General features: G+C 37.3%; 2 protein-coding genes and 1 long non-coding RNA gene across 4 annotated transcripts; all 3 read right to left on the reverse strand.

The window, feature by feature from the left end:
• Positions 1-477: 477 nt before the first annotated feature.
• Positions 478-1,131, reverse strand: LOC147519266 (uncharacterized). The gene is made up of 2 exons (XR_015214199.1): positions 1,094-1,131; positions 478-929 (listed from the first exon to the last, which is right to left on the reverse strand). It is a non-coding gene; the product is annotated as an uncharacterized LOC147519266 (long non-coding RNA).
• A 617-nt stretch (positions 1,132-1,748) lies between these two features.
• On the reverse strand, positions 1,749-6,814 carry LOC147519267 (uncharacterized). The gene is made up of 9 exons (XM_086594843.1): positions 6,616-6,814; positions 6,451-6,543; positions 6,270-6,377; positions 5,864-6,154; positions 5,701-5,772; positions 5,564-5,611; positions 2,378-2,482; positions 2,220-2,267; positions 1,749-2,037 (listed from the first exon to the last, which is right to left on the reverse strand). The coding sequence occupies exons 1-9, from the start codon at positions 6,676-6,678 to the stop codon at positions 1,969-1,971; spliced, it is 897 nt and encodes a 298-aa protein (XP_086450969.1). The 5' UTR covers positions 6,679-6,814; the 3' UTR covers positions 1,749-1,968.
• Positions 6,815-6,953: 139 nt separating this feature from the next.
• Positions 6,954-13,425, reverse strand: LOC147519268 (uncharacterized). 2 transcript variants are annotated; one of them, XM_086594844.1, is made up of 5 exons: positions 13,367-13,425; positions 8,222-8,278; positions 7,947-8,144; positions 7,523-7,747; positions 6,954-7,395 (listed from the first exon to the last, which is right to left on the reverse strand). In XM_086594844.1, the coding sequence occupies exons 2-5, from the start codon at positions 8,234-8,236 to the stop codon at positions 7,051-7,053; spliced, it is 783 nt and encodes a 260-aa protein (XP_086450970.1). In that variant the 5' UTR covers positions 8,237-8,278; positions 13,367-13,425; the 3' UTR covers positions 6,954-7,050. The 2 variants fall into 2 exon arrangements, with proteins under 2 accessions (XP_086450970.1, XP_086450972.1); XM_086594846.1 differs by lacking the exon at positions 13,367-13,425 and having other exon boundaries at positions 8,222-8,517.
• Between the last annotated feature and the right edge of the window lie 398 nt (positions 13,426-13,823).

Raw genomic sequence — 13,823 nt, forward strand, 5'->3', positions numbered from 1 at the left:
CGTTATTAAAGGCTATGCTATCCTTTTATTAATAGCGTTTTTCTGAACAACGCAATGTATTTGATAATATTTTGTTGTAAACGCTATTCTTTTAATTGCGTTTGTTTTTGGCGCTGTGAATATATCTATAGCGTTTTCATATAAGTGCTATAAATATGATAGCGCTTTATCTTAGCGCAATGAAAATTTCGATAGCGTTTTCTTATAAGTGCTATAAATATAATAGCGCTTTAGTTTAGCGCAATAAAAATTTTGATAGCGTTTTTATATAAGCGCTATGAATTTCAATAGTGTTTTATTTTAGCGCAATGAAAATTCAATTGCGTTTTCTTTAGGCGCTATCCCTATTTCCATAGCTTTTTTTTTTTCAATTATAAATTTTAGAGACCTATGCACCTGTGCAAATATACATTTTCAGTGGCGCTGAATTATTGTTGTAACCAATTGTGCAAATACACTTTAAAATCTAATACACGGTAAACCAAATTAAGTTCATTCATTAATAGCTAAAATATAATATTCAATTCCACTGTACAAGGACAAAACAACAAAAAATGTGATAGTATTCAATTCTGTACAAGGACAAAAAAAAACAAAAAGTGTGATTCAAGTTTTCACAAAAGTTTCTTTCGGTAAAGAAAGAAAATGCTACAGTCGGCTTACTTCGCGTGGTGATCAGTAAATATTATGTGCTTTGAAGGCCATGCAATTGCGGTCCCTTTAGCATCTCCCACTATTTGCAATTCAGAATTTTCTCTCCAAAGACGTGGTTCTGCGTTCACAACTTCCTCTACCCAAACTTTGGATGCATTATCTCCAAGAGGTACACCATGTACCGGTTTAAAAGGATCGTCACTCTCCCAACGTCCTTTAGCAACTAATTCATGTGGAGCCGCCCAATTCAACAATTTGCATTGTCGTCCATGTGACTACATTTCCAAAACAAAAAAATAGTCTTAGGCACATATTACATTACACCATTATACATTAAACCTCTAGATGGGACTTGCCTTATGAAGTTTAACTAATTTCAATATACAAACCATAAGTTAACATCAAATATGACAAACTCTTGCATAAAGAAATATTTTACCTGTAGAAGAGTGGTTGAAGGAGTAGTTTGTAAACCCTAGGGGTGTCTCTTTTTGCCGAATTTCCGATTTTTCCGAAATCCAACCCAAAATTGGTCTGGCTTTGGGTGTAGTTTTTATGGGCCGATTTTCCGATTTTCCGATTTCCGAAAATTCCGAAAAAAAATTGGATCGGATTTGGATATAATTCTAAAATCCGATCCGATCCGAAAATTCCGAAATTTCCGATATTATTGCTAATTTATTCCGAAAATATATACTTCTCTCACTATCCACTTGATTAGATCTCGACCGTTCATTCATTTTATAGGTTTTTACTTCAAAAAACAAAACAAAAACATAACCTAGCCGCTACTTCCCCACTGGAATCCAGACCAATCCAAAAGCCAAATTCCAATAGATAGAATATTATGTAAAACTACTTAGAGTCCAAGATCATAATCCATTATTTATGCAGACACTTCACGCTTCAATTTCCACACACAAAAAAAGATTGAAACATTATAAATACCCAGACCTCAACAGAATACAATGCTTGCTATTGGTGGCTGCAGGTTCTTTTTCTCGTTTTTTCTTGGATCAGTTGTTTCAATGAAAATGGGTTTTCTCAGTAAGCAAGTGCGTATTGTTGTTGGTACATTGGTGTTGTGGACATGGTTTTCTCTCCCTACAATGAACATTGGCGTATGATATTCCAAAAATAATTGAAAGTAAAGAGATCTTTGAAAATTTACCAAGTATTCCGAAATTTCCGAATTATTTCGAAATTTCCGAAAGTTCTGAAATTGGAAATATATTTTGAATCCGAAAAAAAATTGGATCGGATTTGGCTAGCATATTAGGTTCCGAAAAAAATTTGGAAAAATTCCGAAAGAGGTTAATCCGATCCGATCCGATCCGAAGTCACCCCTAGTAAACCCTGATCATTACTCCCTATGCCTTGACCCTACCCAAACAAAAAGAAAGTCAGTATAATAACAAAGGGTTAAGTATAATAACTCTTTATGTCCTCTCTAGCTAGCCGCCATTAGTTTGCACAAAATGGCCTCACAAGCATGAACGAATTAACATTGCCAAGGAAACAGTAGATAGTACACAAAATGAACGAATTAAGATTGCACCACGTACCTCTCGTGTTCGGGTTATACTTCCATCTGCAGGAACGATTGGGCTTTTCTGGATTTTATTAAAACACAAGTACTTCATCAATGTTAAATGAAATATGGAGAATAGTGAACTAAATAATGCAATACTTCATGCAATGGCCAACAAGGGAACTAACTAACCTGGGGTTTCCATCCAAACTCATCAGGGCAACGGAAAGTAGCTTCATTTACTGCCTGTTGCTCTAATGCAAACCTTGTTGCACCACTATTAACTCCAAAGTAAACCTAAAGAAAATATATAAGAGAAATGGAAAGTAGTAGTACAAGAATGGAATACAAAATAATTTCAAACTAAGCTCTATGTTCTGAAACATAGTCAATAGGTCATCAATAATATCTAATCTATTAATCATCCTACACTAGAATAATACTACTTCCTAAAATCTACTTGCAAAAGAATATTCCAACCGAAACCACATGCTAAGAAATAACTAAAGAAACAAACATACCCAAATAACCCGCTCTGAATTCAATGGATCAGAGTCTGTACTGGTCACAGCTGATTAAGTCAGCGCTCATTAAGTATGGAGTAGGATCGCTGGAGAGATTTAGGAGAAGGCTAGCTAGACCTAACAGAAGTTGGACCTGATGAGAGTTGGGCAACCAACAAAGAAGACTGAAAGATCGAAGCGTTGGAAATTGTCTTAGGACTGTATGAAGGTCAAGAGAATGAGCAGAAGGAGTTAATTAGATACAACTTAACAGACGTGGAGGGAGGAGTGATCGGGAATGAGAGAAAGATCCAGCCAGAGGAAATGCAAGCCAGAACAGAAGAAACGCAAGACACAGTGAATAAAGTCGCGGGTTTGAAGGACCAGGGAGTACGAACTCGAGAAACATTACATCCAAGAAACAAAAACATTACTGAAAACGCAGAGAGAGAGCAACAACCACCAACATCGAAGAGCTCTTGGGCTGATGATATCGGGCAAGCTGGGGAAGATAGTTCGGGAACTGCAAGTGCAAGTGAAGAACAAGCATTAGAAGCCCAACAGAACTATCGGATCGAAGGAGGAGAAGGTGGAGGGAAGAACACAAACACATGATTATACCAGACTTCGGCAAAGGCCCCAACAAGCAAGCAAACGGCACGACGCTACGAAAGCCATTCGCTTAACGCGTAGAGCCGTTTTCTTCTTTGGGTAGAGTTCATCTTTAGCTATTTGTTCTTTTAGGTGTAGTTCCATCAAGGGAGTAAACTCCTCTCTAGCGAGTTCCAGTTTGTCACCGGTATGTTAGTATAGGTTACGTGTTACGGTCTTTATTCTAGCTAGGGCGAAGTTAGTAGCCGTTAGGCTGGTGTGAGTAGTAAATGAAGTTAGTCGCTATATCGCCTCTTATACGTAGGAAGTCTTTGTGCAAGAAGCTGCTGTAAAAGCTCTCTCCTTGCTAGCTAGTGGTTGATGAATTCTTGCCGGTAGCTCTGCTTCACTTAGTCGGTATTCCTCTATCCGGTTGTGTAGTTAGCTCCTAGGTGCGCCTTTGAGTTGTCGAGAGTTGGCTGCTAAAGCGTTGAATCTGATGGAGTGTAGCGAAGGAGCTCTCCCCAAAGAGAGGCCCTAACGTAACAACTTAAGTGATTGTGCATGGTCGCCTTCGCTCAAGGATTTGCTTGCAAGTGTTTTCTTCTTGCCACCGCTAGCGATTGAGTTCCTCAACGGTTAGCTCCACTATGCCTACTCTCACCGACGAAGACATTGGAGACTAATCAGACTTTAGATGATCTAGAGGCATGCTCTCAAAGTCTGTATACTGTTATTTAGGACTTTGAGGCCTCGAAGATCGACTTTCTACGGATCCAAATCCCGTGGAGGAGGAGGTGGCGAAGGCGAACAATGACTATTCCAAATAATTATGGTTTTTAGCGGAGGCTAGCCGGAAAGTTTCCGAGGCAAGGGCTTCACTAGAAGCGGCAGGGCTTCTCGTCGACAAAGAATTGATGATCTTCACATCGCTAGAGCTGAACGGATGGATGAGTCCAATCACAGCCTTATGTTTCGCGAAAACGAGTCCCTACTTGTACTCTATGTAATCGACCGATCGCTTGAAAGGGGCGTTAACTCAATCCCTTTCTTTTTTAGGCTTACTTCACTGCCCTCCCCCCCCCCCGGTCTCTTGAAGTTTCCCTAGAGAACCACGAGGGGTCCGAAATCAATCCCACTACTAATTTGATTGCTCGTCAGAAATCCCACTCCCGAAATAGGTGGGTTTGCTATGGAGAGGCAGTCTGATGGGCAGAAGTGATTGGCCGCAAGGCAGTAGGAAAGGAGAACTTGGAATATATCAAGCCAACAATGGTGGATGGGCAAGCAACAGTCCATATCAAGTCCAATCAGTTTGACAATATTAAGAAGATATATGAGAAGTTGGTAGTTGGAAGTTTCATCGCGAAGAAACCAGGTTTGGTTGAAGAAGGATCAGGATCATGGCAAGCAAAGGAAAGGGCAGAACGAGCACAAGATGTAGTACAAGAGAAAGGCTCTGTTGGAGGTACGGGTAATGAGAGTGAAGGATGGCAGTCACCTATACGGAGACACATGGTGAGGGCGAGACCTGAACACAAGATTTTGAATGTGGAATGCATGCAAAATAACACTGGAATTGCGAATGTGGACTGTGAGCGAGATGGGCGCATGCCTATCCATCAAGGCATAACAATAGGCGCGAGCATACTTGAATCCTCTGATGAAGATGATACTGAATAGGCAGCATCTGCTGCTAGTACAAGTGGGAAGGAAGGGGTTAGATCCAACTCAGAGACAGAATTGCGGGTAAGTAAAGATAAACAAGTTATTAACCCAAGAACTATAAATTAAAGGATTGGCGCACGCCCTTACAACATAGCATACTTATAAGCGCGCCCCCTTGAAGTCTCTGCTGAAAATGATCGTGAACGAGCAGTATTTGCTCCTGGTACAAGTGGGAAAGGAGTGGTGAGGGCCACGCCTAATAACCTTAAATGAGTAATATGGCCTGCTAGAACATTAGAGTGCTGGGTATGAGATACCTAAGGCAAGCAAAGAAACGGAGGAAGAGCATACAAGACATGCAAGCAGAACTTGTTTTTCTTTCCTTAATACATGTGTATAGGGAAAACATAACAAGAGCAGAGGCACTGGCCACAAATGTACCTACTATGAGCTTCATTGATATTATACCTGGTTCATAATTTCACCAACACCTTAAGAACACTAACTCTAATCTTACAGCCCTAGTGCATCATAATGACCTTTTTAACTCGATAAAATATCACACCATACCAAGTAAGCCACAAATTACCCATGCTTGCAAAAATAAATATTTTACCTGTGGAGTAGTTTGTATCCCCTGATCACCACTACCTATGCCTTGACCCTAACCAGAAAAATAGAACCATTAGTTAGTTGTTAGTCTACTAATTAAGATCTGCAGTACTTTTCTTTAAAGATTCTAAAAAAAAATACCTGTGAAAGTGAAGTAATTGGAGCAGTAGTTGACTGTATCACTTGCTCGGTCACAACTTTTTGACTTTCACCCTACATAGATATATTAAGATTGTCAAGTCGAGTACACTACCGAGACAACAAATATCAAATCAGTTATTGTATTTGTACATCAGTCACTTGCCTTTTGAGTATTCACAGCAGCAAGTAAATTTCTTATAAGTTCACTTTGAGTATTCACCAAATTGGCCATTTGAACCAAATCCTTCTTGACCGTTAGTACCTCCTCTTGAAGTTGAGTGACCATTTGTTTGTCTTGTGACACCACACCTAATTTTGAAGGAGTTACTCCAGCTCCTTTACCTCTCACACAACTATAACGATCAGGTCCAAGTACTTGTGAAAGGGCATCATTTTGTATGGAGTGGTTAAAAGAATCTGATGCTGCTGAATCTCTGATTTCTTTCATCTTTTTCTACACCAATCACATTTGATACGTTAATATATAGAACTTAGCAAAGCTCAACAAATAGGTATCATTGATATATATTATGGCTATAATTCTAGTTAGAAAATTTAACTATTCTTACCATTCGTTCTGCAACGATATTATTTGATGGTTCGCCACTTTTCTTAGTGTGTCCTTTGCACCAAACATCAACTCTAGTTATAGAGAAAGGATTTGGACTCTCCTTTTGCTACATGATAAGAATTTTCACAATCAAGATACATACACAAAAACAAAGTTGCGCAAATATGATAGTTAATTACCATTTGGTATTCTAGGCGTGCATAGCCTTGTCGACTACATGTGTGAGGGAGTTCTTGATTTTCCCTCATTTCTTGAAACTTTTGGCTCTTCAGCTGCAGTACAAAAGAGTTAAATAACATATTTCAAACTATGAGGATATTCAAAGTATCACCAAAGTCACTCACAATGAACTTTCTCCTTGACATTTGCTTAAGAAACATCTCCCATTCTGGTAAATCACAAATCATTGGCTTGAGACATGCAATGTCCTTCTTCTTTTTTCTATAAATTCTTATCTTTCCCCTCAATCTTGATTTATGCGCCCGCCACAACCTTCCAATTTGTTGGAGGGCATAAGTTCTGCACCCTTCATCTAAGATAAATTTTTGCTACAAGAAATAAGAAATAGTACGTAAAATGTTTTGACAACCCCACCATCATAACTATATATATTTATTGAAAAGCAAAGTAAAAAAATAAACAAAAACACTTGTGCTTACCAAAATTGATTGCCAATACAGATCTTTGTACCCTTTTCTGATTGCCCTCCAATCACTATAAGTTAGTGGCACCATCTCAGATGCAATACTTCCCAAATAAGAAGAAAACTTGTCTGAATTTTATCCTACAGGCTGCCCAATCGCATTGAAGGTCACCGTTAACTTACATCCACTATCAGTTGCCATTACCTTGGATCTACAAAGACCTCTTGGTGTCTTGCTTGATTGGTGAGATTCTTTGGTAGAAGGATCATCCTCATCACTTTCAGATTCTTCATCCGAGTCGATAGCAGCATCCTCATCACTAGAATCTCCTTCACTCTCTTTTTCAATCAGTGGTCCCTTTGACTTGGCTCGGTTGACAGTACCCTTACTTCCATCCTCGTCGCTACAATAATCTTCATCACTTGAGTCATGAGAAGAATCCATTTTTGTCCTAGATCTTTTTTCAACTTTTTTGAAACTCTATGATAAAACCCCATTAAATGAAAACAAAAGATTATAGTAAGTTATAAACAACGCTTAACAAAAGAAACACGAATAGCTAACATATATAAACAAAAATATTAAGCAAAACATATTTAAACAACACCTTAGACTTTGTAGAACCCCCCTCCTTTGTTGATTTGTGAGATTCATTTGAAGTAGGGTTCTTTCTACTGCCATGAGAATAAGAATTTGGGATTATTTCGTCGTCTTCACTGAAATCATGGGCATCTTCTTCCGCACTAAAGTCCCCATCAGTGGGATCAACGTCGTTAGTATCTCGGCTTGCCATTTTACACATCTTAGATCGTTTAGTTGCTCCTTTTACACTCTGTGATTGTAATTAATATGATATAAGTGTTAACATAAAACACACTTAGATCGAATTAAAGTGCAACATCAAGGATTGGGAGTGAATTGGGATTGGGAATGCTTGTGTGTGTGTGTTGCATTGGGGGATGCTTGTGTGGGTGTTGAATACTTCTATGTGTGCACTAATATGCGTTTTATAAAAGGACATGTGTCTTTACCTTATTATTCTTCTTAGAATTAGACTTTTTTGATACACATGATTTTTTCTTTGACAAGTGGAAGTCATTGGCTTGAGAGGTTAGTGGGCTACCATCATTTCTGTCTGATATGCGTATCCCACCATTTGAGGAATTCCTAAGAGCAGCTACAATAGCTCTTTTTTCCTTAAGTTTCCTTTTCTTAGCTTGTTTTGAACTCTGTCAACATACCAACAAAAATTATGTTAAATGAGAAACCTGTGTATATACAAACATGATCAACAAAAAAATCTTACCTCCGCTTTCGACATTTGGTTTGAAGTGTCCTAAGTCCTAACTTCCTTGTTAAAATCCTGAAATGACAACGATGACGCATAATGTGGCAGAAAACATCAGGACACAAATCTGATATGAACAAACAACCCAAGTGCCAAAAACAGATCACAACACATATTAATAGGAACAAACAACCGATACTCATACTAATACGCACAAACAACCCAAGTTCCAAACAAATCAAATACTGATATTAATAGGAAAAACAACCATAACTCATAACCATAAATATTAATCCAAAAAATATTTTACTAATTTGCCGAAAGTACATGCGCTACACATAGTCCCCCTCACAAATTTTCTAACATAGCTACCATCTTCATCAGCAATGTTCTTGTCAATTCTCGAAACATCTAATGGTACTGAGAATATATCCACATTCTCCTCATACATATCCAAGTCATGACGGCCTCTTGGCGGCGCTTGTAGTACAACATACCAATTCGAATCGCTGCTGTCCCTTGAATAAAACACTTGTTTCGCTTGTGATGCTAAAATGAATGGTTCTTTTTCGAGTTGGCGTTGTCCTTGATGGAGGTTAACCAAAGTAAATCCATCTTCCACCTTGACACCATTTCCTACATTTGCCCAATCACAGTAAAAAAGAGGGACTTGGAAGCCAATGTAGTCGAGCAAAATTATATCTTTGATGACCCCATAGTAAGAAACATTGTTCATGACTTGGTTTCTGTCCTTTGAACTAGATCTACACATGGTTGTTGACTCAAGTGAAACACCACTATTTTGGTTGGACTTCTCAGCACTTTTCTTGTGGTAGCGTTGACCTTTGACAATAAAAGAAGAATACGACATTGCAAGCTTTCTCGGTCCATTAGCAATCCACCTTAATGTCTGTGAGATATTTTCACTAGTGTCATCTACAATCTGCCCAAATTCATGCATAAATATCATATGATTATTATCTATGTATATATGTAAAAATGGTAACAAAAAAACACACAAAAGTCACAATTGAACCTTCTCACGTAGCCATTTAGAAAAATTCTCTACATGTCTCTTCCACAACAAATTTCTATTTCTTGAGAGTTGTTTGTTTTTCTTCCGTAACTCATCCATGTGCATTCTAAACAAAAAAAAAATGGAAAAAGGTAAGGTGCATCATTTCAAAACTCTAAATTTCAATAATTATTACCATACTCACTCAAAATATGGCTCGACTACAGCTGTATTGAACATCACATATAGATGGGTAGCAAGCAACCTTTCTTCACTTAATCTAATCGAGACTCCTTTAGAATTTGGCCTTCCATCAAGTATTGCATCGCTTGCAAAACCATCATTTTTACTTCGCCGATTAGTTATCTCAACGGTCTGTTTCATAAATTCACTACAAAATCTCATGCCCTCTTCTGCAAGATAGCACTTTGCAATGGAACCCTCAAGCCTTGCAAAGTTTCTAACAAATCCTTTCAAATCTTTCATGTATCTAAAGACAAGAAATAACATTAATAGTAAATAAGAAACAAGTATTGGAATATAATCATTAAAGTTTTATAAATGAGTTTCAATTCACCTTTCGAAAGCATACATCCAACGCAAATGAACTGGTCCACCAAGTTGCGCTTCTCGTGCTAAATGAATTGTTAAGTGAATCATAATATCAAAGAAGGATGGAGGAAAAAACCTTTCTAACATGCACAAAGTCTCTACAACGTCTCCCTCGAGCTTTTTTAGGCTCTCCGTATTAACGACTTTTTTGCATAATTCATTGTAAAAGGCACACAAGTGAAAAATTGCAGTCCTTGGTCCTTTAGAAAGAAGTCCCCTTAATGCAACAGCCAACAATTGTTGCATTAAAACATGAAAATCATGGGACTTAAGACCTGAAATCTTAAACTCATCCCCTGAAATAACCTTCCCGATATTTGAGCTATAGCCATAAGGGAGCTTTAAATCTTGTAATCTCTTGCAAAAGATCCTTTTTTCAGCTTTTGATAGAGTGTGTGGTGCCGGTGGAAGATAAATTCTCTTCCCACGAACTTCTGGATGCAATTCATGCCTCATTCCCAATTCTTGCAAATCTTGATGAGACTTAAGATGGTCCTTTGATTTGTTCTTCACATTAAATAATGTGGCAATAATGCTTTCACACAAATTTTTCTCTTGGTGCATTACGTCTACATTGTGACGCAAAGGATTATACTAAAAAATCCAAAAATGATTATTATTGCTCAAAAAAAATAAAGTTGGCTTACTTAGGCTATCCAAGAGGGTGGAGGACCATTGATTTATGGAAACAATGCCCTAAATGCCTATTGGGTAGGCAACACTTTCTAGACTTTCAACACTAGCATGTATGGTATGTAGTGATAGAGTTCTTATAGACATCTTAGTGCATAGAGATTGGTCAACATAGGCTTCTAAATAATTACTTTCAAATATATATAGATATAGAAAGTGTAAAACATCACCTCCCAATAAGGCAAGTCAAAAAATATTGACCTCTTCTTCCACATTAGAACCGGTTCTTCCCTCTTCTTCTTCTTTGTTTCGCCTACATCTTCTTTTCTTTATTTTCCAAAGTCATTTTCTATTTTGTCCACCACAACCTTAATTTATGAACCAGACATAACTTTAGGTTTCTCCCGATACTCGTTCTTTCCATTGAACCATCTTTTTTTCTTCCAGAATGAGTGATTTGGCGGGAGAAAGCACCTATGATCCATATACATTGTTTTCCCGCTAAAAGGCAGCCACATTGAATTTGTATTAACACCACAAGTAGGGCATGCAGTTTTACCCTTTGTCGTGCAACCGGCTAAGTTCCCAAGGACGGCAAAATCATTCACAGTCCACATTAGTACTGCCTTTAGGTCGAAGGTGGTCTTAGTAAATGCATCGTAAACCTCCACTCCCTTATTCCACAACTCCATTAAATCATCTATAAGTGGTTTCAAATATACATCGATTTCATTTCCAGGTTGCTTTTTTCCAGGAATCAATAATGCTAGCATCAAATGTTCCTTTCTCATGCATAGCCATGGCGGAGATTGTATGCATTAATAACATGACGGGCCAACAACTATGTGTTGAACTAAGATTACTAAATGGGTTAACTCCATCAGCAGCAAAGACCAAGTCTAAGGTTGCGTGGTTCTCAGAGAACAATGGCCACTTCTCGTCGACCTTTTGCCATGCCTCGAATCTACCGGTGTCGATGTTACCATCTCAGATCTTATTGTTGTGATGCCACCTTAACTGTTCAGCTAACTTTGGCAATTGAAACATTCTTTTAAACCTTGGTATTATAGGAAAATATCTTAACACCTTTGCAGGAACACCTTCCTTAATCTCATTGGTCTTCTCATCCACGAACCATCGCGAAGATTTGCATTTTGGACACTTATCAATTTTCTCATCCGTAAAAAGACAACAATCATTAACACATGCGTGTATCCTTTTCTCTTCGAGCTGAAACTCCTTGATTAAAGAGTCTGCTGAGTACGAGGAGTCAGGAATGGTGTTCCCTGCTGGTAACATATCTTGTAATACCCTTAGAAGCCCATCAAAAAAACTATCCGAAACACCGTACGTAACTTTAAGCTTATACAAGACAACTGTTGCCGCCAACTTTGTGTATTTGGTGCAACTTGGATATAGAGGGAGTTCAGCATTTTCAGATAACACTTCAAACTTAGCACCCATTCTCTCTTCAATAATCTCTGGTTCAAAAGCATTCTCATGCTCAAATGCAGTTTCACGTAATTCACATGTCTCTGTAGTTTCTATACCAGATTGCACTGAATCTAGTGATTCCCCGTGCCAGAACCAAGTCTTATACGTCAAATCCATACCTTTTATTACCAAGTGTTCAATGACCTTATCATCATTTCCACGATGAAAGTTCTGACATACTTTGCAAGGACATCTCGTGTTCGTTTCTCTCCTCTTTTTTTTCATGAAGTTCAACAAACGCCTCAACCGCTCTTCTATACTCTCATCAGTATTTCTATTAAAGATAAAAACAAAAAAAAATAAATTCACCAAAATGTGAGGTAAACATACATCAAATTTTCTAAAAGCAATATAGGGAGTTCATTTTAGAACCTCTTCCAGTGGACCCAAGCTTTATCCATCATTATGCTATCACTTACTAACTTCAAACCTGATTTGACAAAACCAAAAAAATTAAGTCGTTCTACGTACCACATATCTACATTTAAACCCTCAATTTAAGTTTTCCTTAATTATTTAGCTTACACCTACATAAGCACGCTAAACTATATTGCTGAAACTAGAAGCCATCATCACAACCATCAATGATCACCACTTGAACCAGCAACAATTAAACCATAGATTAAGTAAACATAACCACCAATAGTTACAACCAAAATAAAAGAAAGCTACAATCAAAAAGTGAAATTTAGTAACTGTAATACCCATTCACATAGACCATAGTTATTGGTAGTAGTGACAAGCAATAAACATGCATACATAAATAAGTAAAAAAAAAAAAAAAAAAAAAAACTAGCCTAACTAATGATGCCTGTTCAACACGTTCTCTAATTACTAATGATTTTGGCTTAAAATTATAGAACCCCGACCAATTCATAATTCACTAATTACAAACGATTCAGCATAACATACAAACACACCCTAATTCATAATTAATTAAAAATATCAAAAATACGAACGAGAAACAAACACCACACTTCATAATTCACTAAAGAGATACAATACATGAAAAAATTATCGTCAATACATGAAATAAGTGCTTAAATATATTTTTTTCCTTTGACAAACCAAGAAAACTACAACATCAAGCAACCTCAATTGTTTGCTCGGAACAAAGTACGAAGGAGTAGGACATAAGATTTTCTCATTCTAATGATAAAAGAATGTGATTCAAGTTATCTTGTAGAAAAATATATTAATAAAACATTAAAATCACTTGTTGACCAAACGGCATACGAAAAACGCAATGTTCATCTCATGGTGATTGTTACTTCTAAGTTTTGACTAATCGGGTGTGGAGTTAATAATTTGAAAGAGGAACTTGCAGTCCAATTAAAATGTGCAGTAGATATAACTAAACCTTAGCATATGCAAACCACTAAGCAAATTAGAAGGTAAATGGTACTTACAGATGAATAGCCAGAAATGCAACAATCTGGATGTCGAAGTAAAGCTAATGTGGTCTCTGCAACAAAAACAGAACATAGCATAAGAGTATTGTGGAAGACACTATGGTAGAATCACGCTTTAACTTAAGAAACTTATCAAGGTGGAAATAAATAACAAATCACAGCATTTGTTAGTTAAAGTCTTGCACTGATATAATTGTGATCTATGGCAATAATTACTATCCTTTAAAAAGTTCAATCAAATAAGAAAGAGCTATCTAATATGTAATGAATTAGAGAAAAAGAGACTAGTTCACCGGTTGCTAAATATTCTGAACAATCTACTCAGTGTGATGAGTCAAAACTCTTTATACCTCTCTATAACACTTGCTGCAGGTTGGAGTAATTTATTAACAGCCTACTAGTATGCTCTTCTATATCTCTAGACTTTTTTTCTTCCCAAATACACAAAAACGTG

The sequence above is a fragment of the Coptis chinensis genome, chromosome 2, assembly GCF_015680905.1.
Source record: "Coptis chinensis isolate HL-2020 chromosome 2, ASM1568090v1, whole genome shotgun sequence".
Lineage (NCBI taxonomy): Eukaryota > Viridiplantae > Streptophyta > Magnoliopsida > Ranunculales > Ranunculaceae > Coptis > Coptis chinensis.

What these genes read in the sequence shown, in the direction of transcription:
- LOC147519267 (XM_086594843.1), bottom strand. Translation starts at nt 6,678, where the DNA reads ATGATTTGTGATTTACCAGAATGGGAGATGTTTCTTAAGCAAATGTCA. An exon ending in TGTCAAGGAGAAAGTTCATT is followed by an intron (nt 6,544 to 6,615) that starts GTGAGTGACTTT and finishes TTTGTACTGCAG; the next exon opens with CTGAAGAGCCAAAAGTTTCA. An exon ending in CTGCTGTGAATACTCAAAAG is followed by an intron (nt 5,773 to 5,863) that starts GCAAGTGACTGA and finishes ATATCTATGTAG; the next exon opens with GGTGAAAGTCAAAAAGTTGT.
- LOC147519268 (XM_086594844.1), bottom strand. An exon ending in ATTCTAAGAAGAATAATAAG is followed by an intron (nt 7,748 to 7,946) that starts GTAAAGACACAT and finishes TTACAATCACAG; the next exon opens with AGTGTAAAAGGAGCAACTAA. An exon ending in GGGGTTCTACAAAGTCTAAG is followed by an intron (nt 7,396 to 7,522) that starts GTGTTGTTTAAA and finishes GTTTTATCATAG; the next exon opens with AGTTTCAAAAAAGTTGAAAA.